Genomic DNA, 26,850 nt, shown 5'->3' with positions numbered 1-26,850 from the left:
GTGCTCTTAACCACTAAGCCATCTCTCCAGCCCCTAAAAATTCTTATTTTATAAGTTTTTTAAATTATAGAAAAGATAGTTTGTGCTTTAAGGTTCTTTTGTTTAGAAGCAAGGTCTCAGTGTGTAGCCTAGCTGGCCTAGTTATATATGTCCTTCTGAACTCGAGCTCCTGAGCCTCTTTCCTCAGCCTCTCAAATGCTGGAATCACAGACATGAACCACCACACCATAGCCAGCAGACCATCATTTGAAAAAGAATTCTGTTTTTAAAACTTTACTACTTCTGCAATATTCTTTATTTCCTTTCAATAATGTTCCAAAATTGCCGCCATTTTGACTCTGATGGATGTCGAGTACCAAGAACTCCACTTACAGCACCAAATCTGCCATACAACACAGTTCCCTAATCATTCCTGACTGACGCCTCCAGATTTCTCCTAAAGGAGAATGGAGCAAAGGAAACGGCTCCCTTACCTGGAGTAAGCATTCATCAGGGTTGCTGCAGTTGTCCGTTTTGCTGCCCCCTTCTCCAAAATTTGGTAAACTTCATCTTTGTTGTGTACTGTGATTTCCTCTAAACCTTTGATTATCACTCCTCTCTGATCAAATATCAAAAGAATATCTATTACTTTGCAAAGAAAAAGTACATTGACTTTTTCAAAGACTCAGATATTAAAATTCAGAAACTTTATCTCAAACTGAGATACCTTGTTCCGGGGATCATCAAACATCTGCAGCCTCTCAGAAACATCGGTAGATGAACTAAGAAGATCAAAAAGTTCTTCGTTGTAGATTTCCAACAAGGACACTTTGACTGAAAATTCAGTGCCATTATCAGTAAGTTTCTCAAAAATTTGATGAAGAGTGCGTGGAATTATACCAGCCAAAGGATCCTGAAATTATATTAATAAGAATTAAAATAAACTAAAAAAAAATTGAACTCAAAATGCCATTTGCTACAACAGTTAAAACATGACAAAGCCCTCTTTCATAGTTTATTATTGTATTTGCAATAGTGAGGATTGATCCCTAGGTCTTACACATAGTAGGCAAGCATTCTACCCCATGCCTGTTTTTCTTTCAGAGGCAGGAGTCTCCCTTAAATTGCTCAGGTTAGCCCCACACTTGAGATACTTCTGCTTTGGTCTCCAGGGTATCTGGAATTATGGCTGCACAACATCATACTCAAGCCTGGTTTATTTCAGGTTTACTTTATAGCCTAGACTGACCCTGCATCTGCAATTCTCCTAACCCAGCCTCCCAAGGACCATATTCCAGGCACAAGTCACCACACCTGGTTTATATTTTATTTCAATATCAGCCAGTTGACCCTTCTAATCCACTTGTTCTGCATTCTACCAATCGCAACAAACTACTTGAAGAAAATTCTGTCTGTATTGAACATGTACAGACACCTCCCTTTGTCACCATCCCTAAAAAATGCAATATAAACTGAGCGTGGTGATGCACGCCAAGAACTGCAGCATTTAGGATACAGAGAAGAGGATGGGTTCAAGGCCTGCCTCAGCTACATAGCAATTTTAAGGTCAGCCTGGGCTACATAAGAATCTGCCTCAAAACAAATATCCACCACCCAAAACACAGCACAACAATTATTTAATAGTGCTTGCATTATATTAAGTATTGTAAGAACCTACAGATGATTTAAGCTATGTACAAATACTGTCCCATCTGATAAAGACTCCTGAGCATCCTCAGACTTAGGTGTGTGTACTGGAATCAGCTCCTCTCCACTGATATTGAGGGGTAACTACTGAGGGATTAACTTGCCAATGCAAGTTAAAAACCTAACTAATCTCATCATGTCAGAGAAGTCAAGTCATTTCAGTCTCAGTTATAGTCAACCAGAGTCTGAAAATATAAAATGGAAAAGTGAGAAATAAACAGCTGTGAAACTTAAAAATCGGGCATAATACTGAGGAGCATGATAAATAATGACCATCCTTCCTTCCAGGGACATGAACCACACTTCTGTCTATATCTGGTTATACTACCTATGCTTCCTGCTTGCTTGCCACTTGGTAGCACTATTGGTTATCAGAACTATTGTTCTGATAGGACAGTGTTAAATGTTTGAGTAACTCTTACTCATTTAATCCCAGGACTATGGTACAACAACTATTACAAGTCCAAAGGTAATATATAGTGAGTTCCAGGCCAGCCTGGGTTATAAGACCTTGGCTCAAAAAGCCAAAATAATGGTAATAATAGTAGTAACGATAATAATAATAATTTTAAACTATTGCCTAAAGCACAATAAATAGTATAATAAAACTGAAACAGAAACCATATCTGAATAACACATTATATAATAGTTACATTTCTTATGTTATACTATTAGTTATTATTGATAAATTTTTATTATGCCAAATTTATGAATTAGATGAAATCATAGGTACACATATTAAGAAAAGACATAGTATACACACTATTCACTATTTTAGGTACCCACTACAGGTCTTGAAACACTAAACCATTTCCCTACAGATAAAACAGGGCGGTAGAGGGAAGGACTACATTCTGCTCCTGCTGTTCTGGAGGGGTTTTTTTGTTTTGTTTTGTGTCTCATTTTTTTGTTTTTTCCGAGACAGGGTTTCTGTGTAGCTTTGGAGCCTGTCCTGGAACTCATTCTGTAGACCAGGCTGGCCTTGAACATACAGAGATCCACCTGTCTCTGCCTCCCAAGTGTTGAGATTAAAGGTGTGTGCTACCACCGCTTAGTATGCTATTTTGAAGTCTAAGTAGGACCCCCCCCCCTTTTTTGAGGGGGAAGGTTGAGACAGGGTTTCACTGTGTAACAGCTCTGGCTTTCCTGGAACTCACTCTGAGACCAGGATGGAATGCAAGAGATGCTCCTGCATCTGCCTCTTTTTTTTTGGGGGGGGGGGATTGGGGTTTTTTTTGAGGCAGGGTTTCTCTGTAGCTTTGGTACCTGTCCCGGAACTAACTCTTGTAGACCAGGCTGGCCTCGAACTCCCAGAGATCCGCCTTCCTCTGCCTCTAGAGTGCTGGGATTAAAGGCGTGCACCACCACTGCTAGGCCCGCATCTGCCTCCTGAGTGCTAGGATCAAAGAAAGGCATGCGCCACCACTACCTGGCAACTAGACCCCTCTTTTTTATCACTTAACTATATTGTGTGCGTTGTTCTTATCTCACCCATTGAGACCATATATTTCTGATACATCAGTAAATTTTACTAAAGTACTACTTATTGTACTTTAGTATAGAGAACTTAGGTTCATGGTTAACATGGTTCTCTGATCTTCTGCATCTCAGAGATCCATAACCAGGTTGTAGTTAGCCAAAATTTTGCCACACTCAAGATAAAAGGACATTATAAACAATAAATACCTCCTCCCAGGTATATACTTCATTAGGTGATCTTTCACCTTCCATCGTAAAAGTTTTTCCAGTGCCAGTCTGCCCATATCTGTCAAGATTTCAAAAAAAGTATTAAATCAAAAACAAATATACACATCTAAACTTTCTCATCGACTTGAAAATTAGTTGTTTTGCTTACGCAAAGATGGTGCAGTTATAGCCCATAATAACTTCATCTAGAATTGGACAGACAACACTTCGGTAAACATCAATCTGTTTCGTAGATGCTCCAAACACCTATTTAAAAAAGAGAAATGCAATGAAAACACATCACTCATGGTAATGATTTTGCCACTAGAAACTTGCTCAACAAACTTGAAGACAAAGTTCAGAAGTATACCATTTTCCCAGGATCACTTTACATTAATGAGTAAGCAAAGAAGGCAGAAGTACCATATCAAAAGTGTACGTCTTCCTAGAGGTCTTGTCAGTCAGCCCTGCAGTTCGCACACTGACTTCTTTCCGCACGTTATCACATTCCACTACCGAGTGGGCGTTAGCTTTCCGCTCTGCCAAATTAAACGGTCTGAAAAAAAAAAATACACAACGTTAGGAACTTTTAGTTAACAAGTTAAATAATAAAGCTTTCCTTAACTACATTAATCAAGAAATATGTGCAGCTGGGCAGTGGTGGTTCAGGCCTCTAATCCCAGCCTGGGAGGTAGAGATAGGCAGATTTCTGAGCTCAAGGCCATCCTGGTAAACAAAGTGAGTTCTAGGGCAGCCAGAGCTAAACAGAGAAACCATTTATTGAAAAACCCAGGGGGGAGGGGGAGACAGACACAGGACAAATAGAAAAAAAAAAAAAAAAAAAAACAGAAGAGATCAGTGGTCTTCATTCTTTAAAAAAAGGCAGAGGCAGGCGGATATCTGTGAGTTCGAGACCAGCCTGGTCTACAAGAGCTAGTTCTAGGACAGGCTCCAAAAACCACAGAGAAACCCTGTCTCGGGAAAAAAAAAAATGCCTAGACTTAAAGCAGTATTATTTCCGAAGGGCTCAAGGGATCAGTGAATAAAGTACTGGCAGTCCAAGAGTGAAGAGCAGGCTAGATCTCAGAGCTCATCCAAAAGCCTAGCTGAATGAGATAGATGTCTGAGAAGATCTGATGAGAAGATACAATGATAACTTGATCTCTTCTAAATATCTGTAAACATCTCTATTTTGCAGTTTTGTTCTCTGAGCTTACTGGGATGCTTGCCTGTACTTTGCATCCAGCTGGTTTTGATTGTTTATTTGGTTGGCTGTTTTGTTTTGTTTTCTCTTTCATCCATACCAATGTTATCTGTCACTGGGGAATATCTGAATTGCTTTCTATTTTAATAAAAAAAATAGCTTTATTTAAAAAAAAAAGTCAAGTATGTGTAAGGCTCCTGTAATCCCAGCACTTGGAGGCAAAGACCAAAGATTTCTAGGGCAAGCTGGCTAGCGAGAATAGCCAGAATCTTAAGCTTTGGCTGCCATGAGATCTTGAGCCATCTAGCAAGATATCCAATGTCAGCTCCAGGCCTACACATGCATGCATGCACACACAGATCACTTTAAAAGTGGGGAGGGTGAGTTTGGGTGGGAGTGAGATCGCTCAGTGGGTAGAGGTGCTTTGCCACGAATCCTGAAAAGATGAGCTCAACCCCTAGAACCCATACAGAGAAAGGAACCTACTCCCACAAGCTGTCCTCCGTCCTCTACATATGCCTCCAACCAAAAGTAAATGAACAAAGAAATAAATGTTTTTTATTTCCTGAGCTTATGATGAAGCTCAACTGGAAGTATGTCTGGCATGCACCTGTCTCAAAGTGAAACCCTGGGATTCCTTCTCATGGCCTTCTCCCCATAAACACTGCCACATTCAATTTTTGCTGTATGTTCCCACCACATTCCTTTTCAAACGTCATCTCTCATAATCGCCTGTTAGTGTCTAACAATTCAGAATAGGATATTTGTTTAGTTCACTATATCCCAGTACCCAGCACTATGTTTGGCTCTATGTCAAGCTATATTACTTAATAAATTTCATACCAAGAGGAATGATAAAAAAAACAAAACTAAGTAAACTGAAAATTAAAACAACCTATTTTATTTCTGGGAACTGTAATCTTTATAAGTCAACAGTCTTGCTATAGCATTATCAGTTTAGCTCCTTTTAAACCCTGTCAAAAACCATAGTCCACAGAATAGCATTAATAACATTTCATTTATACACTTAATATTTAACTGAGCCAAAGGAAACAACTTGGGTTATTTATCCCACTCGGTATATAAGGAAAGTCTAAGTAGAAAATCTCTTCCCTCACTGCTAGACAACCAAGGTATTATTCATTTATGATGCATACCTCGACTCTTCCTGTACCTAATTCACTAGCATATTACTGGGAGGTCAGAAGAACAAATCTGTGATCGTGGGAAATTTACCTCCTGGCTAAGAGTAGTGCTGTCATTTTGTAGTAGTGCCTGCACAATGCACAGAACCAACGGGAATATACATTACTAAGAATTCACTAAAAACTAAGTCTATTGCAGTAAAATGATCAAGTATAATGGATTTGCTTTCATTAACTAAAGCTTTTCCAATTAGTCTTCTATTCCCAGCATCTCTACATTACTTTCTTGCATGAATATGAAATTAAGCTACAGAATGCATGTCATTCACATTGTCAGGAAAGAGTAATACGAAATTTATACAGATCACACATTACTAAAAATTATGAAAACACATGCTGGGCATGGTGACACATGTCACTAATCCCAGCACTCAGGAGGCAGAGGAAGGAGGAGCGGTGAATTACTGAATTACAGGCCAGCCTGTCTATATAGCAAAGTACAGGACAGCTGTGGGGGCGGGAGTGGGGGTAGGTATAGAATTATAAAACTCTCGAGATATTCTTTAAAGACTGTCAGGGCTACCAGAAAAAAGGACTTCCAATCTTCTATTTTCCTGCCCAGATTTCTCTAACTAAAAATTGCAAAGATCTTGCTAGTTATCTTAACAAACTCAATCAATCTAGGGCCTCAATACAGATAGAGAAAACCTTCAAGCCAAAATGGTAAGGGAGGGACACTAAAAGATTTTTAAAAACAATCAAATCATAAGTATATGAAGATGCCATGATGAAATCCTATACTTCGTAATTTAAACTAGAACAAAAATTTTAAATTAAGGGCCAGTGAGGTAGGTCAATGGGAAATGGCACTTCCCACCAAATCTGACAACCTGGGTTCAGTTCCAGGGACCCAAAGGGTAAGAGGCTAGAACAAACTCCTGTGTTGTCTTCGCATGGATAAAGGCTGTCGTGGCACGTGTGCATAGGCATGTGCTTGAACACACAGAATACATGTATTAAAAACACACACAAAACAAAAACCTTTTAATTACAAATTAAAAGTAGGGACAGTAGAGATAGGTCAGAGGCTAAGAATGCTTACTGCTTTTCCCAAGGACCTGAGTTCACTTCCCAATACCCACATTCATAACAGCCTCCAACTCCAGACAAGTAATCCAATGCCCTCTTCTGGCTCCTGCAGGCAGGCACACATATGGTGGACGTTCATACACACACCATTCAAATAATGAAATTAAATCTTTGTATTTAAAAGTTTTAAATAATAAACTCAACAAAAGTATCAAGATACAGTCAGGGCAGGTTAAGAAGGGTAACATGGTAAAAGCATTTTCCGGATCAAGTCTATAAGACCTGAGTTAAATGTCTGGATTTCATGGTGGATACAATAGACTTCCAAAAGTTGTATTCTGTTCTACACACACACACACACACACACACACACACACACACCCTGTGGCACATGAATGCTGGCACTGACGTACATATTATACACACATATAATAAGATTGAAAACTAGCAAGTAAAAATCAATTGCACTTACATATTCCAGCAGTAAACAGTCCAAAAGAAAGTTACAGAATTAATTCAATTTGAAATAACATTAAGAACAAATTAATTTAATCAGGTAGTTAAAAGAGTTGTAAAATGGAAATTACAAAACATTACTGAAACCAGTTATTTCAACACTTGGGAAGCTAAGGCAGGCAGAACAACATGCTGGAAGGTAACCTAGGCTTTTGTGAGCTGTTTCAGAGACACCAAAAACAAAAGACTAAAAACAAAAACCCAACAAACCTGCAAAACTCACACTTCTTAATTTTAAAACTTATTTTAAAACTATAAGTAATTGGGCTGGAGAGATGGCTCAGTGGTTAAGAGCATTGCCTGCTCTTCCAAAGGTCCTGAGTTCAATTCCCAGCAACCACATGGTGGCTCACAACCATCTGTAATGATGTCTGGCGCCCTCTTCTGGCCTGCAGACATACACACAGACAGAATATTGTATACATAATAAATAAATAAATAAATATTTTAAAAAAAACTATAAGTAATCAAAACTATATGGGACGGACAAAGACAGACAGACAAAGACCAGTGGAACAGAATGCCCACAAATAAACCCTCTCATATGTGGGCAAATGATTTTAGACAAGTGTACCAAAACTATTCAGTAGTTTAAAGAACAGGTTTTTTTTAACAACTGGTGCTAGGAAAAGTGAGTATCCACATATAAAACAACGAAACCAAATATTACCCTAACACCATATACAAAAATAAATAAATAAAATAACTCAAAATGGACAAAAAAACTTGCACCTAAGACTAAGACTGTGAAACAGAGAAAGAATAAAAAGCCTGACAATGTTGGCTTTAGCAATGATTACTTTAATAAGACACCAAAACACACAGGCAACAGAATCAAAAACAGGCATAGTGGCTCACACATGTAACTCCGTAACTCAGGAGGCTGAGGCAGGAGGACTTCTTTGAGCTGAAACTCAGCCTGGACAGCCAACTGAGTTTGAGACTAGCCAGAAGGCTATGAAGTGAGAGACCCTGCCACCAAACACAGATATAAGACAAACTGGATCTAACACTCAACAGCCTGAGAAAGTCTCATAATGTTTAATGACAAGATTTGCACCAGAAACACTACTTGATAGAGAAAAAGCTAACCAGAAAGGAAAAAGAAAAACCTATGCCAAAATTATTGTACATGACAGGCACAATGTCAACATTTTTCACTGGTAAAAAATATAAAAGAAATCTCTTAAGGCAAGGCTTGAAGTGTAGGAGGATAAGGACACATGGAGTTGGATTTATCAGTTTGAGTGATGATTGAAAGCTGGAGTCAGAGGTGGTTGTGAGCCACCAGGTGTGGGGGCCAGACATAGATCTCCAGTCCTCTGGAAGATGAGTTCTCCTAAACTGAGTAATCTTGCTAGCCCCCAAAACCCACTTTTTAAACAGTTACTTTGCAATTTGTTAATTTCTATTATTACTATCAGTATTACTTTTTCTGTGTATTATTGTTTCCTTCATCACTTGCAAAATATGAGCTATAAAGAACACTAACAGTGGTGTGGTGGCACACTCCTTTAATCCCAGCGCTCGGGAGGTAGAGGCAGGCAAGTGGATCTCTGTGAGTTCCAGGCCAGCCTGGTCTACAGAGTGAGTTCCGGGACAGCTAGGTCTGTTACACAAACAAACAAACCCCACCAAAATGACAGGCTCAGTGGCACACACTTGTCACCCAGCACTTAGGAGGAAGAGGCAGAAAAATCAGGCCTGCAAGGTCATCTTGCACTATGCCAAGATGCTCAAGATTAGTGCAGACTTCATGAATCTTGCGATAGGAAGGAAAGAACGGAAGGAACCCACACACATACTCAAAAACTACACACCAAAACAAAGCCAAACCTTATCATTTTCAATATCTACACTTAGTCACCAAAGCTTGGTAAGCAATATAACCTAAAAGTTTTATAAAATATTTCAGTTGGTGAATACTTTTGTTTTTTTGTTTTGTTTTGTTTTGTTTTTTAGCAGACTGGATATGAGATTTATTACTGAACATGATTTTGTAGGGTACAGGAGAGCATCGTGAAAGCCCTCAGGAGTCTAGGCCTCGCCACTTGTCCAGGAGACCACGATTAGGAATATATTTGACCCCACAGCCATCAGGAATGAGTCGCTTCTCAGCAACCATGTCTTCAAATTCATCTGCATTAAACCTAGTAAAGCCCCATTTCTTTGAGATGTGGATCTTCTGGCAGCCAGGGAATTTGAACTTGGCTCTACGAAGAGCCTCAATCACAAGTTCCGTATTCTGCAGCTTAGTGCGGATGGACATGATGACCTGGCCAATGTGAACCCTGGCCACTGTGCCCTGGGGCTTCCCAAAGGCACCACACATGCCTGTCTGGAGCCTACATTGGAGACAGCATTGAGATCAGAGACTTGAATAAGTGCCAGAAAATTGTCTCCAAGGTCCCTTAGGGCAACCCATAAAGGTAACAGGCTGCGTACACTACCAAGGAGGCTGCTGTTTGCAACCACTGCACACCAGGGCCCCAAGGGGAAAGGGACCTGGTCGGCTTAATTAGTTGCAAATGGTGAATACTTTTGGACTAACCAAAAAAAAGTTGCAAGGGCAACTCTCAACAGCAACCAAAGCATATACACACGATATACAAAGATATACACACGATATACAGGCAAAAGCAGGCATAAGATATACACACACTATACAGGCAAAAGCAGATGTAACACACACACACACACAATATACAGGGATAAGCACTAACATGCTGGGGGGAAATCAATCACTACTTAAACCGCATTTCAACAAGTATCATCCGTTCTCCACGAGTTCATTTTAAAATTGGGTAGTGGGGTACCTGTAACCGTGAGCCAGCAATCCCAACTACCCCCCAGAGGCTGAGCCAGTAAAGAAGGCTAGCTTATACCCAGGAGTTCCAGACCGGTCACGGTAACATCACAAGAACTCAAAAAATTAAAAAATTCGAGTAAGCTATTTGGATGTCAGTCAGGCGAAGAGTTGAAGCCCCACATCCTCTCTCTATTCACAATTCTCTTTTGGTCTGTAGACAAAGACAGATAAAAAGAGAAATAGGGCTGGGCGGTGGTGACGTGCGCCTTCAATCCCAGCAGAAGTAGGCGGATCTGAGAGTTTGAGGTCAGTCTGGTCTAAAGAGCGAGCTCCGGGACAGTCAGGGCTACACAGAAAAACCCTGTCCCGAAAAAAAAGAAAAGAGAAAAAGAGAGATGTTGCACCACAAACAAGTCCCTTAATGGTTGTGAACGTCATTAACCCACTTTAGAGCTTTGCTTTCAAAGCTTAGCTTGAGTGACGTCTACTTGGATAATTGAGATGAGTAAGCTATTACATCTAGAATAAGGAAAACGAGCAACTTACTCTTCCTGAGGTGCAAATAAGCCCAAGGCAAGCAAGCGCCAAACTATCCGCAAAGTCGATACGAAGCTTTATTCCCAAACTGACAAACTGCATGCAGCGGCATAGAGCAGTGACACCTAAATCTTCGACGACGTTGGTCTTTTAAAAGGGAACGCGCTTTTCAGTGAAGCGCAGTCATGTGAATGCAGCTTAACTCGAAGCAGCACCAACATTCTAACATTCTTCCCCGCAGAAACAAACCTTAATGTAGAACTCAACCTGGTACCATTTTATCGAACAAAACACGGGGAGCCTAGAAACGGGCAATTAAGATCTTTTCAGAAAGCGTAAACAAGCCGCTCCCGCAGACGGCCCGGGAGGGAGCCGAAGAGAGAAGCCTCCGCGTCCGGACTCCTACCAGCCTCTCCCTACCTGCAGCGCACCACCACCTGGATGTTCTTGCCCTTTTCCTCTTTCTTCTTCGAAGAAGAACTCGGCTGGGACGCCATGACGCTCGTGCCCAAAAACCTGCCGCCCTGGAGGCGACTCCGATGGGGTGGGTCACTGGGGGCCGCTTCCTCACGTCCGATGCTGCCGTGGCCTGCAGGACAGAGACCCGCAGCTCGGCGTCCCCGCGGTGCACGCAAGCCTCTGGCCGTGGCCACCGGCCCGCCACAAGCCGACAGCCAGAACCCCGGAGCTGGCCTCGGCACGGAAACCAGCAACGATTCGGCGCCTCAATTTGAAAAAAGGAGTCGAGTTACGCAGCCAGTCGCGGCGAAGCACGACGCGCAGGGCATCATGGGACGCCGTGTCGTCACCGCGGCACGCTAGGGCGTGGCCGAAGGGAGAGGGAAGTGGTGCGGGCTGGGGAGTCGCGGTCCTAGGTACGTGGTGAAGAGCCGCGGCTGGTCTGCTGCTGGGGCCTGGGACGCCTTCGCCGCCGTGCTCGCCGGGTCCTGCCCGCCCTCTGAGACCTCTCGCTTTCCGGAGAGCTGACGAACGAACGACTCGGCGGGGTTTGTGGAGGCGGCGACTGGGCCGGGGGAACTGTAAGGACGGCTCCTCCGCCGCAGTGGGTGCCCGGAGCTGCTTTTCTGTTACGTAACTCGGGGGTGCAGGGAGAAGTGCCCATGTACCCTCCAAATACCTGCTCCCACAGTCCAGACCCCTGGTCCTTTCGGCTAATCACGGTCAGATGTGTACGGCCAAACTACCGTATCCCAGAGACTCACTGGCATCTCAAAATGTCCCACAAAGTGGACATACCGGAACTCTATCTGTTCGAGACAGGGTTTCCCTGTGTAGTAGTCCTGGCTGCCCTGGAACTCACTCCGTAGACCAGGCTGACCTCCAACTCAGAAATCTGCCTGCCTCTACCGCTCAGGGTTTTTTTTTTTTCTTTCTCTTTTTTTTTTTTTTTTTTGAGATAAAAGTTGATGTAGCTCAAGACAACCTCGAACTCACTGAATAACTGAGGATGACTTTGATCATCCTGCCTCCGCGTCCCCAGTGCTGGGATTATAGGCATTCACCACCACACCCATTTATACTGGACTGAGGAATCAAACCAAGGGCTTCTGTTGTTTTTCATTCAATTCCGTAGCTGTCCCTTAAGCAACTGCGTCCTAACGGGTAATTGCATTGCAACTCTGCAGCTACCAGTAGTGGTTAGACTGTACTGGCTGTAGCCAGGCAGGAATTCTGTTGCCTCAGGCACTGACTCTGCCACGTTTGGTAAAGCGACCTGGATCTCTATTCCTCTTTAGAATTCAGGATTCAAAGGGCGAGGTGAAATTCTGCTCACAAGTAGCTAACCTTTCTTAGCTTGAGTCTCCTCCAAACAGGGCATCCATCATTCTGTCCAGCCCCTACTTAAGAACCTTAGCTACACAAGGGTCCTTCCAACCACTTGTGTCAGCCTGCTGACCCCAGGTTAATTTTTATGTAATCAAACAAATATAGCCGGGCAGTGGTGGCGTACATCTTTATCCATTACTTGGGAGACAGAGGCAGAAGAATCTCTGTGAGTTCAAGGCCAGCCTGGTCTACAAAAGCTCATTCCAGGACAAGCTCAAAAGCTACTCAGAAACCCTGTCTCGAAAAACCAAAACAAACAAAAAAAAAACAAACAAACATAACACATCTTTGCATCATTAAACAAATATTCCACAGCGTAAACGAATATAACCACATCTTAAGTTAATCTTCCATAACAGACTTCTTTGAGCTAGATCAGCACTCCACCATCTCCACCCCTAGCTAGCTTTGTATTATCTGAACAGATATTTACACAAAGTAAATATATCCTTGGCTCCTGAAGAAAGATATTTAGCATCTCGCAGTTTGGGCTTCCTTGTTGTTAAATGGAGATAATAAAAATTATTGTTGTCTGAATATCAGGTCTGTTGCTAGATGCTTTGCAAACACAAAAACTCCAGAGATAGGAGTTGGTGCAAAGACTTGGGTTTATTATATTTTGAGCCAGAACTGCGAAGAATATAAGTTCTCACCACTGCCTTGAAAGCAAAGCCAGGAACCATGTTTATATAGGTTGAGCCATTAGTTATCACAACTATAAAATGATGCCTTTTCCGGGGAGACAGCTCTCGACAGCAGGACTTCAGCCTATTCCCGTACCATCATGTCCTGGGGAAAGCATTTAGGAGACACTGGGGATTGAACCTAAGACTTTGTGTGTGCTAGGCAAATACTCTACCACTAAGCAACATTCCCAGCTCTTAAATGTGATTTGTGTGTGTGTGTGTGAAATTTTCACTTTTTCAGGCCTCCTGTTCCACTGTTACAATTATTAGAGGATTAAGGTAACGTGTAAAGTACCTAGCAGATAATGGTTTTAAAAAGACAAAAAAAAATTATTTCTCCTTAGTAAATATCAAAACAGTATCTACAGGAAATCTTTTAGGTTCTTACAAGCAATTCAAGACAATAATTTAAAAATGTAAAATATAAGCTAGCGGCTCAGTACAGCATTGGTTTAGTGTGGATGAGACCTTGCTTTTTATTGTTGCTGTTTTGTTTTGTTTATGTGCCACCACCACCCAGCTTCTTTTTCTTTTTCATGTTTCAAGTGTTTTTTGCTCACCACCATCCCCTTACCCCATAACAAGTCTTTCTTTGAGTTGCAGCTCACAAATGACACAAAGACTTATTATTATTAATTATGAAAGCTTGGGCTTATCTTAGGCTTGTTTTCAACTACATCATATAATTTAAATTAGCCCATTTATATTAATCTGTGTTCTGTCATGTGGCATCACCTCATCTCCTTACTACCCATCCTGCTTCTCTGCCAGGAGTCCCACCTATACCTCCTACGTAGCTATTGGCTGTTCAGCTTTTAATGACACCAACCACAGCAATGCATCTTCACAGTATACAAATATATCACAGTATTCCCCCCTTATGTCTAAATAAAAAGGAAAGGTTTTTAACTCTAATACAGCAAAATTATATACAATAAGAATAATTATCAAGAAAGAATTACATTTGCAAAGTACATTCCATTTGTATTTGACAAATTTGAAGAAAATACTCCATTTTCTATCCTATCTTGGTGAGTCCAAAGTTTTGTACCTGAACATTCAGTCACTCCAAGGTTTCTCTGCAACGTTGGGCCATCCATTTTCAGCCTACAAGCCTAGGAATAATTGACAGACATTTTACAAAGCAGACTTTTTGTTTTGTTCTGTTTTTGTTTTTGTTTTTTGTTTTTTAGATAGGGTTTCTCTGTATAATAGCCCTTAGCTGTCCTGGAACTACCTCTGTATACCGGACTAGCCTCAAACTCACAGAGATCCACCAGCCTAAGCCTTCCGAGTTCTGGGATTAAAGATGTGCTCCACTACTACCTGACTGTGAAGCAGATTTTGAAAACTGTCCCAGCTTGTCTTGGAAAAGTTTAGCAGTTGCTTTCTTTTGTGTCCTGCTTGTCCAGTTTGGACAGCATACTGTCAGCAATCAAGGCAAGAGTAGTAGTTTCTTGCCCAGTGGCTAACTTTTACCTCAAAGAAAGCAAACTCATATAGAGGTTCTTCAATGCCTATCTTCTCTGAAGTAGATTAGTGCTGCCAAGAGCAGACGTGTCTCACAGTCATGAAAAGTCTTATGTTATTAAAACATCTTAAATGCCATATTCTGTAAGTCTTGAAGTGATTGAAGACCATCTATCTGTCTAAAATATATCTCTGTTTGACTCTGAAAACATAGCTAACATGACCACAGATTTGATTGTTATAGACTACTAACCTGTCTTTTTTACTAGCCTTAATAGATTTCAAGGACTAGAACTTTACATTTGTGAATGAGCTGCATAGATACAATGCCTCAAACAAGAACAGAAACATATAATACAGTATAACAAAATTAACCTTAAATTTGTATCAATATACAAATATATATCAATGTAAAATATTTAAGACTAATAGTTGCCTTTTTAGTTTAAAAGTAGATTCAATAATTTACCCTTTTATTCTATCATTCCTGTATTCCCCCTATTTTTTTTCAGAAAGAGATCCTTGAATCCAACCTTCATTATTTAAACCGTTTTTTTTTTTTTTCGACCATGACCAGTAACAATTTGCAATTAATCCCACTTAAACAATGACAAATACCACCAAACAACCAGAAACCACCACCCCACCTCTTGGGAATGTGGGCATTGTGTTCTTTAGACTGCTTCCTGTTGTCTAGGGGCAATGGCTTCTTTAGGGGACCCTGAAAAAAAAAACTGGATGATGATCAAGTTCTAGGAGAGCTAGCTGTAATTTTTTTTGTTTAGTCTCTGTGTCATGGGAAAGTGTAGAGCTTATCTGAACTCTTGGCTGTAGTATTTATCTAATTATTCTTTTTTAAAAATATTTATTTATTTATTATGTATACAATATTCTGTCTGTGTGTATGCCTGTAGGCCAGAAGAGAGCACCAGACCCCATTACAGATGGTTGTGAGCCACCATGTGGTTGCTGGGAATTGAACTCAGGACCTTTGGAAGAGCAGGCAATGCTCTTAACCTCTAAGCCAGCTCTCCAGCCCCCTCTAATTATTCTTTATCAATAAAAATTCAGGTATCAGATATTGATCGGGGTAAGAACCTGACTGATCACCAGGCGGTGGTGGCACATGCCTTTAATCCCAGCACTCAGGAGGCAGAGGCAGGTGGGTTTCTGTGAGTGAGTTCAAAGCCAGTCTATCTACAAAGTGAGTTCCAGGACAGCCAGGGCTGTTTGTTACACAGAAAGACCCTGTCTTGCAAAACCAAAAAGGAAAAAAAAAAAAAAAAAGAACCCAACTGATCGGAAGAGTGAACAGTGACCTCTTCTCTCCTCTCCTCTCTATCCATTTTCTACAATTTCATAACTTCATATGTCTTTAAAACTGAATAAAATTTTATCCATATTACCAGTAGTCCTTCTTATTGAACGTGGTGTGTGTCATTTCAGCTAGACTGGCTAGCCATTGCACTCCAGGTAGTCTCCAGGTCCTGTACCCCAGGGCTAAGGTTCCAGCTGTGCCACGCAGCACTGTTTGGTGGGGGCTGGAGAGCTGAACTCAGGTCTTCATGCTAAAGCAGCAAGCACCTTACCCAGTAAGCTATTTCCCCAGCCCAAGAATTTTGTTTTTCTTAGAGCAAAATGTGGACAAATAAAAAACAAGTTGTATCATGCTAACGTATGATAGCTTTTCCTGCCTCAGTACCTCCAAACCCCCAGAAGCAATTGTTATCAATTTTTTGGAAAAACTTTAATAATATTTCCAGCTTTGTAAGGAATGTATGCACACTATTACGGGTTTTTGGTTTGGTTTGGTTTGGTTTGGTTTGGTTTGGTTTTTCGTACAGGGTTCCTCTGTAGCTTTGGAGCCTATCCTGGAACTTGCTTAGTAAACCAGGCTGGCCTCGAACTCACAGAGATCTGCCTGTCTCTGCCTCCTGAGTGCTGGGATTCAAAGCGTGCTCCACGACCACCAGCCTGTTTTAGCGGTGTTATTTGTCGACTTACAGATGTGAGGATTTGGTTCCTGAGTTTTCCATCCTTTACACTTTCTCTGCCTAGCATACTCAATATTACTACGTTGTTTATTTTGTTTTTTCTTTTTTGAGACATGTGTTTCTCCATGTAGCTCTGGCTATCCTGGAACTCACTCTCTAGACAAGGCTAGTCTTGAACTCAGAGATCTGCCTGCTTCTGCCTAGCGAGTCCTGGGATTAAAGGCGTGCACCACCACCACCTGGCTATTATTTTTATTAAACTGGTATTCTGTGTTTGGATTATTTTGCCTACTCATAGCTGAGCATTTCATTCTAGTAGCTGAGTTAGAGATTTTACAATCATGTTTATATGCAAATCTACCTTTATCCATTGAACCAACAGTTCAGAGAATCCTTTCAGCCTGGCAACTCATTCCCTTCAGTTCTCGGAAATGTTTTTTAATAATTCAGCCAATACTCTACTCATTTGCTCTGGTCTTGGTCCCAGAATGCTTATGTATTAGATTTCCACTTCCCAGCATGCACCACTATTATATCTTGATATATTTTTTCAAGTTTTCTGTATGTATATTTAAAATCAGTATGATAGCACTTGAGTATCTTTGCATCCTGGATTAACATAATTTAAGCATTCTTCCAGAACCCCAGCCAAGCATGCGGGCAACAGGGGCTGAAGAGACGAGGAATGAATTCTCTGTCTACTGCAGGAACCACAACTCTGCCATACCTTGATTTTGAACTTCTAACTAGGAGGGTTTCTGTTGTTTTAAGCCACCGATTTTGTGGTTACCTGCTCCAACAACCATAGGGAACTAACTTGGCAAGTTGGGGCTGGAATGCTCTATGATGAAAATTGTCCCTTTTACTGCCATAGTCCTAGGAAAGCCCTAGACAAAGGAACATCGTGGCTTTTTCTTCTCTGGGACCCCCCCACACACACACACACTCTCAGAAATTTCTCACTTTTCTGTAAATTAGTAAAAAGCTCACTTCTTTGCACACTCCCTGAAGAGTCTACATCTTCAGTCTTCATGGTGTGAGATAAGGAACTTGGAGTCACTGTCTCAGGTTGCCCTTGAGTGACTGTTGAGCGTCCAGGACCTTAGAATCCTGAGTCAAATTACAGCTGAGCCAAGAAAGGTCCCATCACACTCAAAACCCCTGAAATAACAGGGTCTCAATGCAGTTCAGGCTGGCCTCAAACTCACTATGTAGCTGAGGGTGAACACCCCATTGAACTCCCCTCTCCTTTCCAAGAATTAGGATTACAGGTGTGCGTCAGCCCCACACCTGGATAACATTACAGCTCCTTTGACCAATTGTTGGCAAGTTACTGAATCTCCCTTGGCATAGCTCCTCACCTCAGTGAGGAGCACCCTTTTGGAGGGGGAGTAAAGCAAAGACTAATGAAAGATGTATGTATAGTACCAGATTTACAGTAGAGCTTCAAAATGTGTTTTCTGTCTATCCACAGCCTTTATTGAACCTATTAATATTGCACTTTCTTATATAGTGCATCTATTTCCACCAGATATAGAGTTTATCCCTCTCCTAATGGAGTTTAGACGTCAGGACCCCTTTTTTTTTGCACAGGCTCCCAGGCTGGAGTGCTCAGAAAGCAAGAACCAGAAACTCTGCAGGGAATCAAGCCCAGGTCCCATGAGAAGGCAGAACTTGCCTGGTGAGCTGCAGCCAACTCTTTCAACTGGTGCTCTCAATAGAGACACTCTACGATGACCACCTATCTGCTTTAGGATTAGGGACTTGAGGGTCCTTGGAGTCGGTGAGATGGGTAAAAATCACTTGACAACCTGAACTCAGTAACCAGAACTCACTTAAATATGGAAGACAAGGACTAACTCCACCATGCTGTGCACACATGCACCATGGCGTGCACTATCATATACACACAAGAATAACTGGAATTTTAAAGGTCCATAAAACCACGCACTAATAGTTACTACCAAGAAGTTTGCAGCTATTTTTACCTGTTTGCAGCCAAAGTTAACCTTTAGTCATGAGAAAGTGCATTGTGAAAACAATATGGAACAGGAAAACTGTTCTGGGACAGCCGTGCTGAGCTTGTCCAGCCCCAGAAGGAGGTTTTCCACTGCCTTGGGGAAGGCTGAGAGCAGAGCAAGGCGGCTGAGACTGCCTCAGAGCAGAACTCTTATCTTGAGCACACAAGCCCCAGCTATAGTCTTAGGCTGTCCACATTCTAATGCAGAAAATCCCACCAGTTGATAATTAGACCCAGGCAATCTGGAGTCTGAGCCCTAGCGACTACATCATTGAACTCTGCCAGTCCCAAGAAGTAGCTCACACTCTGAAGTTTATTACTCAGCAAAAGATATCTGCGCCACCACCCAGATAAGAGCTCCTTACAGACATTTCATGTGGCCAAACCTAGCAACTTTCCTTTTACGTAAAATCCCTTCTCCAGGAGTATATCAGCTGAGTCTTTATAGAGTGTCTTAGTTGGGGCTATTGCTGTACAGAGACACCATGACCACCACGGCAGCTCTTCAAAAGAAAACATTTCATTGGGGTGGCTTGCTTACAGTTTCAGAGGTTTAGTCCATTATCATCATGATGGGCAGCAAGGCAGCATGCAGGCAGACATAGTCCTGGAAAGGTAGCTGAGAGTCCTATAATATCTTGCAGGCAACAGGAAGTCAACTGCTGTCACACTAAGGGAATACTGAGCAAAAGAGACTTCAAAGCCCACTTCCACAGTGACACACTTCCTCCGACAAGGCCACACCTGTTAACAGTGCCACTCCCTTTGGGGGCCATTTTCTTTCACACCACCACTTAGTGTACTTCAGTAACTCTTCTCTTTGATAATTTTTTTAAAACGATTTTTTTTTTTGTTTATTCTGGTAGTGTTCTGCCTGCATGTGTCCCTGCTCTGCAGACCAGAAGAGGGCACCATACCTCATTGCAGATGGTTGTGAGCCACCATGTGGTTGCTGGGAATTGAATTCAGGAGTCTGGAAGAGCAGCTAGTGCTCTTAACCGCTGAGCCATCTCTCCAGTCCCCTCTTTGATGATTTTGGTGCTGATAAATTCTTTTGACTCACCCTTGTCATTGACCCACCATATGCAGTCTTGTATAGCATTTTGGTGGCTTATTCAGGGAATCCATGGTCACTTTTGTGCCTACTGTGACTGGCTGAGCAGTTTGGAGGCAGCTGATGGCCTCTGGTTGAGACAGCACGACAGAGTGGCCCTGAAGACTGCCAGACAGTGATCACAATCTACCAGTGCTCTATAGCCTAAGGAGTTGCTGGTCAAGGTCCTTTGGTGGAACCTGAAGGCAGAAGGAAAGATGGCTACTACAGTTCCTAAGGGTAGGGCATCACATCGCCTTCCTTTGGGGGACCTTTATATTGTCTTGTGGCATGATTGTCACTGACAACTTTCCCAGGGCAAATCCACATGTATCAAGGACTCTTTCTTGTTCCCTTCTCACCCTTTTCTTTCTTTCTTTCTTTCTTTCTTTCTTTCTTTCTTTCTTTCTTTCTTTCTTTCTTTCTTTCTTTGAGACAGGGTTTCTCTATGTAATTGGGGGGGGGGATAAAGCAGCAATGGCAGTAGATGCCTAAGACCTGCAGCAAATATAATAATGGCTTAATAGTGTGCATAAGTGACCATTGGTGATTATGTTATACATGAACATAAGGTTCAGCTCCCTTTGGATAAAGAGGTAATTTTTTTGTTGTTAGTTTGTCTCCTGACATTTAGGATGAAAAGGTAAAGAGAAACCAGTAAATGGGAAAAACATAAAATGATATAAGAATGAAGATGAGTCCTTAGTAAGGAATACTGAAAATGGAATACTTCTGGAGAAGGAAGGACTACTGTATGGCAAATTAAGATCTTATTCTAGTTAGCTGTGCAGTCACACACCTGTGCCCCTCGCACTTGGGAGAGGGCCAAGAGTTCAAGGTCATTCTTGGCTACAGGCTTTCAAGGCTAGTTTTGCCTGGTTGAAACTTGTTCTCAAAGACTTTCTAAAGGCTGATAAGAAGAGTGTGTGTGTGTGTGTGTGTGGGGGAATGATAAAGGAACTTATCACTAAGCCTGAGGACAAGAGTTGGATTCTCAGAACCCACCTGGTAGGAGGAGAGAACTGGCTCCTTCAGGTTGTGCTCTGTCTTCCACGCGAGTGCCAAATGCCAAATTTGTGTCTACATGCACATGCACACATGTGTGTGGGTACACACACATACACAAATGAAAAGGAAAGTGTTCTAATATAAAAATGACAAAACCATAAAGCAGAATTATACCACAGAAAGCCTGAATAAGATAAAAAAAGGTGAAACTTTAAAATGGTCTAAGTATGAAAATTAATGGCAATAAAATTCCTAAGGTCAAAAGTCATTGTGCTGATATGAAGAAGGACGCTAAAAAGAAATCCCACACATATGCTATAGAGATTTGCATTGTTATGGATCTGGATTTATTGATACAAATTTAAGGTCAATTTTGTTATATATGTATTTCTGCTCCTAATTAAAGTATTGGGTTTGGACAGCTCATTTAAAATGTAATATATAATTAAGAAATAGAGCTTAATAGGCAATCATCTATAATAGTCAAGCTTGTAGTCATGTTAGTTAGATTTTCTTGATGGACAGATATGAATTTCAGATGGATAGGCATTCTTCAAACCTTTCTTCTTCTTCTTCTTCTTCTTCTTCTTCTTCTTCTTCTTCTTCTTCTTCTTCTTCTTCTTCTTCTTCTTCTTCTTCTTCTTCTTCCTTTTGTTTTTTTGAGACAAGGTTTCTCTGCAGCTTTGGTGCCTGTCCTGGAACTAGCTCTTGTAGACCAGGCTGGCCTTGAACTTACAGAGATCTGCCTGCCTCTGCCTCCTGAGTGCTGGGATTAAAGGCATGCACCATCACCACCCAGCTTCTTCAAACCTTTCAAAGACTACACAATATGGCATTTAAAATGTTTTAAGAAGTTAGGACTTTTTATGACAGTGAGGCACATATGCTCCTGGCAGCACCAATTACTTTAAGAGGTAGATGGGCATCGAAGAGGCTCCTTATGGAGTTTGTTAGTCATTTGGACAAGAAACCGCTCTTGCCTGGACTGCTTGATGAACTGGATGTGCAGGACCTATGGAAAATTGACTGCTAAAGTTGCCTAAAGAAGGTGAGACAGTCCTTCAGGGTTCCTGCTTCATAAAAGAGTCTTTTAGATATTCTGCAGGACACAGAAGAAAGTGACTGACAAACTGCCAATATTGGTGGAACTGTCTTTGAAATTTCCTGTTTCATGGAAAAGTCTACTAGATATTATGGGCCTGTAGGTTGAAGATGGATGCCCCAATGGTACAAAATAACTTTGGGGGGCTGGAGAGATGGCTCAGTGGTTAAGAGCATTGCCTGCTCTTCCAAAGGTCCTGAGTTCAATTCCCAGCAATCACATGGTGGCTCACAACCATCTGTTATGAGGTCTGGTGCCCTCCTCTGGCCTGCAGACATACATGCAGACAGAATATTGTATACATAATAAATAAATATTAAAAAAAAGAACTTTTTTTTTACTTTTTTTTTGACTATCCAGGCAGCAAGATGTCTCTGTCAATTCTAGAGTTTTGGAAGTTGTTTATAACGTACTTCCTGTTAACTTAGGTAATATTATATCCTTCTGGAGTCTTTGATGGAGTTGAAGAATAGATAGTTATTTTTCTTAGTCATGATAAAAGATAAAGTAGATATAAATATTGTAACTATAATTCTTGCTTAATACCTGTTTTGTTATATGTAAGTTTACTATGTTAAAGTTAAAGCCTTCCTTTTTGTTTAAACAGAAAAGGGGAAATGGTGTGGGAGGTCCTTCTGTCTATGTGTTGCTTTCATTGGTTAATGAATAAAGAAACTGTCTTGGGCCTGTGCAGGGTATAGAGGTAGGCAGGGAAAACTAAACTGAATGCTGGGAGAAAGAAGGAGGATTAAGAAGCCATGTAGCCCTACAAGAGACAAACATAAGAACTTTAGCCGGTAAGCCGCAGATTAATAGAAATGGGTTAAATTAATATGTAAGAGTTAGCCAATAAGAAGCTAGAGCTAACGGGCCAACCAGTGATTTAAATAATATAGTGTCTGTATGATTATTTTGGTTCTGGGCTGCAGGAATGAACAAGCAGCCTCCTTACAACACTGATATAAAACTAAAATTTAGCCGGGCAGTGGTGGCGCACGTCTTTAATCCCAGCACTCGGGAGGCAGAGGCAGGCGGATCTCTGTGAGTTCGAGACCAGCCTGGTCTACAGAGCTAGTGCCAGGACAGACTCCAAAGCCACAGAGAAACCCTGTCTCGAAAAACCAAAAAATAAAAAATAAAATAAAATAAAATAAAATTTAGTCCTGTCTGAAAGGGAGAGGCCCTTAAGATGCCAGCCTGTGATGGTAACATTCACAAACATTGCGTTAAGGACAACTATCTTGCTGAACAGTGGTGGTGTGGTGTATGCCTTTAATCTCAGCACTCAGGGGAAGAGGGGGACAGAGGTAGGTAGATCTTCTGAGTTCAAGGCCAGCCTGGTCTACAAAGTGATTTCTAGGACAGCCAAGGCTACACCGAGAAATTCTGCCTCAAAAAGCAAAAAAATGGACAACTATCTTCTAGTCAAAGTAATGATTTATGTTGTCTGCTAAGTTTCTCAGGCTTTTATCTACTTGGGAAATGCAACAAAACCAGGACTTATTTTAAAAATGCATTTGTTTTTGTCAAACTTTATCTAAATGTTTTACAAAAGCTAAAACTAAAGTCTATTATGTCCTTTTTAAGACTGGTAAACCTGTGCTTTCGGGTATTCAAGAACCAAACCTTGGATACTTAAACAGAAGAAGATAAAAGGGCTGAGTGGACAATCAGTATTTGGTCCTTAATCTCCAGTGCCAACCAGGACCCAGGGGACTACAAGACTTCTTGAGAGGACTCTCAACCTCCCAACATCAGAAATCACCCTTCCTTTTGGAGAGGCCATGGAGACTTCAGAGGTTAGACTCAGATCAAAACAAAAAAAAAAAAAAAAAAAAAAAAAAAAAAAAAAAAAAAAAAAAACCCTTTTGATGTTTCTCTCCCCTCTCTCCCCAGTCTGGTCTGACCAGCAGAGAGATTTGATACTGTAGAGATGGCTCTCTGTCCCAAGCTTTTTGTTTTAGGCTACCAACCAGCTCTCAAATCATGACACAGAGATTTATTAGTTATGAATGCTTGGCCTAGTTTAGGCTTGTTTTTGGCTAGCTCTTTTAACTTAATCTGTTTATCTTTATCGATGTTTTGCCTTGAGGCTTTTTATCTTTTCTTCCTATGTAACTTACTTTCCATGTTTTTCTTGTCTGACTGGCTGGTGGTTGCCTGGCTTCTTGCCTTGGGCATGTCCCTCATTCTCTCCTTCTCTTTTATTTATTATGTATACAATATTCTGCCTGATGGCCAGAAGAGGGCACTAGACCCCGTTACAGATGGTTGTGAGCCACCATGTGGTTGCTAGGAATTGAACTCAGAACCTTTGGAAGAGCAGGCAATGCTCTTAACCTCTGAGACATCTCTCCAGCCCCTTCTCTCCTTCTCTTAAGCCTAGATTTCTCCTACTTACTCTCTTTCTGGCAGCCCTGCCTATCCTACTGACTGGCTAGCTTTTTATTAGGCCAATTAGGCCCCTTAGGCAGGCAAGGTAAAACAGATGCAACATATCTTTACATAATTAAACACACAACCTTATGTCATTAAACAAATGCAGTATAAACAAAAGCAACACACTTTTACACAGTTAAAGCAATATTCTGCAGCATAAACAAATGAAACACATCTTTGCCTAGTTAAAATAGCATTCCACCACTGTTCTCCAAGAAGCCCCTGTCATAGAAGGCCAACTTCCATTCAGGATTTCCCGATACCGCCTACTCTACAATCAAACACAACTGAAACCTTCAGCCCATAAGTAGTTGCTAAATCTGAGAAAACATTCTGTGTACGGCTCAGTCCTTGGTCAAGAAGTCTGCCTTCTGTCCCCACGTTACATACGGAACGGACTGTTATTGCCAGTCCTGCACACCACTTTATGCAATTCCAGTTTCTTTTTATGGATGGAAGCCATATGATAAACAGTATGTTGATACTTCCTATATTGCTTTTCTCTTTTTTGGCATAACTTGATGATTCTTTTTGGCTTTTTAATAATACCAAAGGTAAATATTTAACAATAAGAGAGATCATTGGCATTCTGGTAAACATAATATGTGGGCCCATGAGATGGCTCTCACTCAGGTAAGGTTGTTTGCAGACAAAACTGATGACCTGGATTTGGTTCCCAGGACCAAGTATGGCCCACTTTTCTCTTGATTTGGGGGGACCTGGACTGTCAGGCACCTTACAATTGATCCACTACCCAGAAATCTGTATTGATGACTACTTCCTTGGTGCCAGGCCAAAAACTTTCAGTGAGGACTCTGGGATCCTTCCATCCTCGCCAGCTGCTGACAGGGCTAGGCCCTGAGGCCAGCCACTGCTCTCCACAGGGAATCAGTTGGTGCTCTTCCTCCCCACTGAATGGGGGCCTGCTGTACAAATGCTGGCTGCTGTTGCTGAGGCCCAGCTTGCCCATGTCTCAGATTCTCCATCTGTCGGTGCTCTTTACAACCTAGGCTCCTTTCTGGAAAAGGCACATTCACCTTCATACCCACCCTTGCCCCGAAGTGTAGCAAAAACCCAGTCCCAAATGCCTGATAATCCTGTTTGGGTACACTGTGTAGCGTGGGCCGGTTGGAGAAACAAGGTGCTCCAAGATGAAGTTTTAAGGCCTATGTTGCAACAAGAAGGTCCAGCTTCTCTGATCGACTGAACCTAGAGCAGGTGTACAAAGGCACATTTACTGATTCTTACACAAAGTGTTTCCTCATAGTGAGGTCTCTAATCTAATTTACATGCCCCCCATGGCTCTTGACCTTTATTATGTATATTATGTATCATTTGCAATACACAATAATACATCCTGTGACCAAAGTCCGGGGATAGGTGCAATGCATCTTCAGCAAAATAATTCTACAAATCATGGAAAGCAACCACTGTTTCCCACAAATATTCTTCAAGGCCAAACATCTGTTCATTCTAATGTCCACCCTAGATACAGTGACTCTGCTAAATTCCTACAACATATCCCAAAATCTGGATCACTAAGCACAATCAAGTGTTAAAACAGACAACTACTTGATAACTCTGCCAATAAACAGATTTTCCTGCTCCATTCTTAGACGACTTTTTGGAAAATGAGAATTTCAGCTGTGGGGATGAATATTGAAGTGTCTCTTATCTGACACTCTATCTAGAAGGCCTCAGTAGTCACTCTAGAGGTACAATGGAGCCTCAACTTCCTAGAAGGAATGATCCTCCAAATCCAGAAGGACCAAGTCATCCTTACTTCAAAGAAAGGAGGCACCTGAGCTCCCCTTTGTAAAACTTGTTACTTCTGGGTTGACGCTTCAGGAAAAGTAGAGAAAAACTCTCAAAAGAAACCAACCAGTCAAACACTAAATTTCAGTACTCAAGGCTTGAGAGCTGGAGAGATGACTCAGTGGCTAAGAGTATATACTGCTCTTGCAGAGGACCTGAGTTTAGCTCCCAGCATTCACATGGGATGGCTCCCAGCTGTCTATAACTCTGACAGTTCTGACCTCCAAATGCACCTGCACTCATTACAAACACCCTCTCCTCCATATACACAATGAAACATAAAATCTTGGGCTGGAGAGATGGCTCAGCGGTTAAGAGCATTGCCTGCTCTTCCAAAGGTACTGAGTTCAATTCCCAGCAACCACATGGTGGCTCACAACCATCTGTAATGAGGTCTGGTGCCCTCTTCTGGCCTTCAGGCATACACACAGAAAGAATATTGTATACATAATAAATAAATAAATATTTAAAAAAAAGAAACATAAAATCTTTTTTAAAAAATGTACTCTAGACCCCCCCCTCCCCCAGATTGGGGGTCTAGACTCCTAGGTAGCTTCTCCAGATGGGCCGGACTTTCTTAGCAATCACAGCCTCTTTATTTCCTTCCACCACTGTCCGTCTGTCCATCCATCCATCCATCCATCCATCCATCCATTTATCCATCTATCCATTCACCAGAGACAGCATCTCTGGTACCCCAGGC

At 41.6% G+C, this 26,850-nt stretch overlaps 1 protein-coding gene and 1 non-coding gene across 2 annotated transcripts in view; both read right to left on the bottom strand.

Moving 5' to 3' along the window:
• The window catches only part of Kif11 (kinesin family member 11), a 43,980-nt gene extending 32,563 nt beyond the window's left edge, over positions 1-11,417 (bottom strand). Inside the window, exons 1-6 of the mRNA XM_050160411.1 lie at positions 11,093-11,417; positions 3,796-3,928; positions 3,542-3,639; positions 3,373-3,451; positions 707-892; positions 474-598 (exon numbers count right to left, since the gene is read on the bottom strand). Of these exons, the coding sequence (XP_050016368.1) occupies positions 474-598; positions 707-892; positions 3,373-3,451; positions 3,542-3,639; positions 3,796-3,928; positions 11,093-11,169 (698 nt within the window). The 5' untranslated portion in view covers positions 11,170-11,417. The remainder of the gene's footprint in view (positions 1-473; positions 599-706; positions 893-3,372; positions 3,452-3,541; positions 3,640-3,795; positions 3,929-11,092) is intronic.
• LOC126512956 (small nucleolar RNA SNORA70) lies at positions 9,720-9,854 on the bottom strand. Its single transcript, XR_007595213.1, has one exon. It is a non-coding gene; the product is annotated as a small nucleolar RNA SNORA70 (small nucleolar RNA).
• Positions 11,418-26,850: the final 15,433 nt, after the last annotated feature.

This window comes from Alexandromys fortis, unplaced genomic scaffold, assembly GCF_014885135.2.
Source record: "Alexandromys fortis isolate MF-2015 unplaced genomic scaffold, M_Fortis_MF-2015_v1.1 scaffold_10, whole genome shotgun sequence".
NCBI lineage: Eukaryota > Metazoa > Chordata > Mammalia > Rodentia > Cricetidae > Alexandromys > Alexandromys fortis.
The sequence above is the reverse complement of the archived record's forward strand: the minus strand, read 5'-3'. Positions and strand labels throughout refer to the sequence as shown.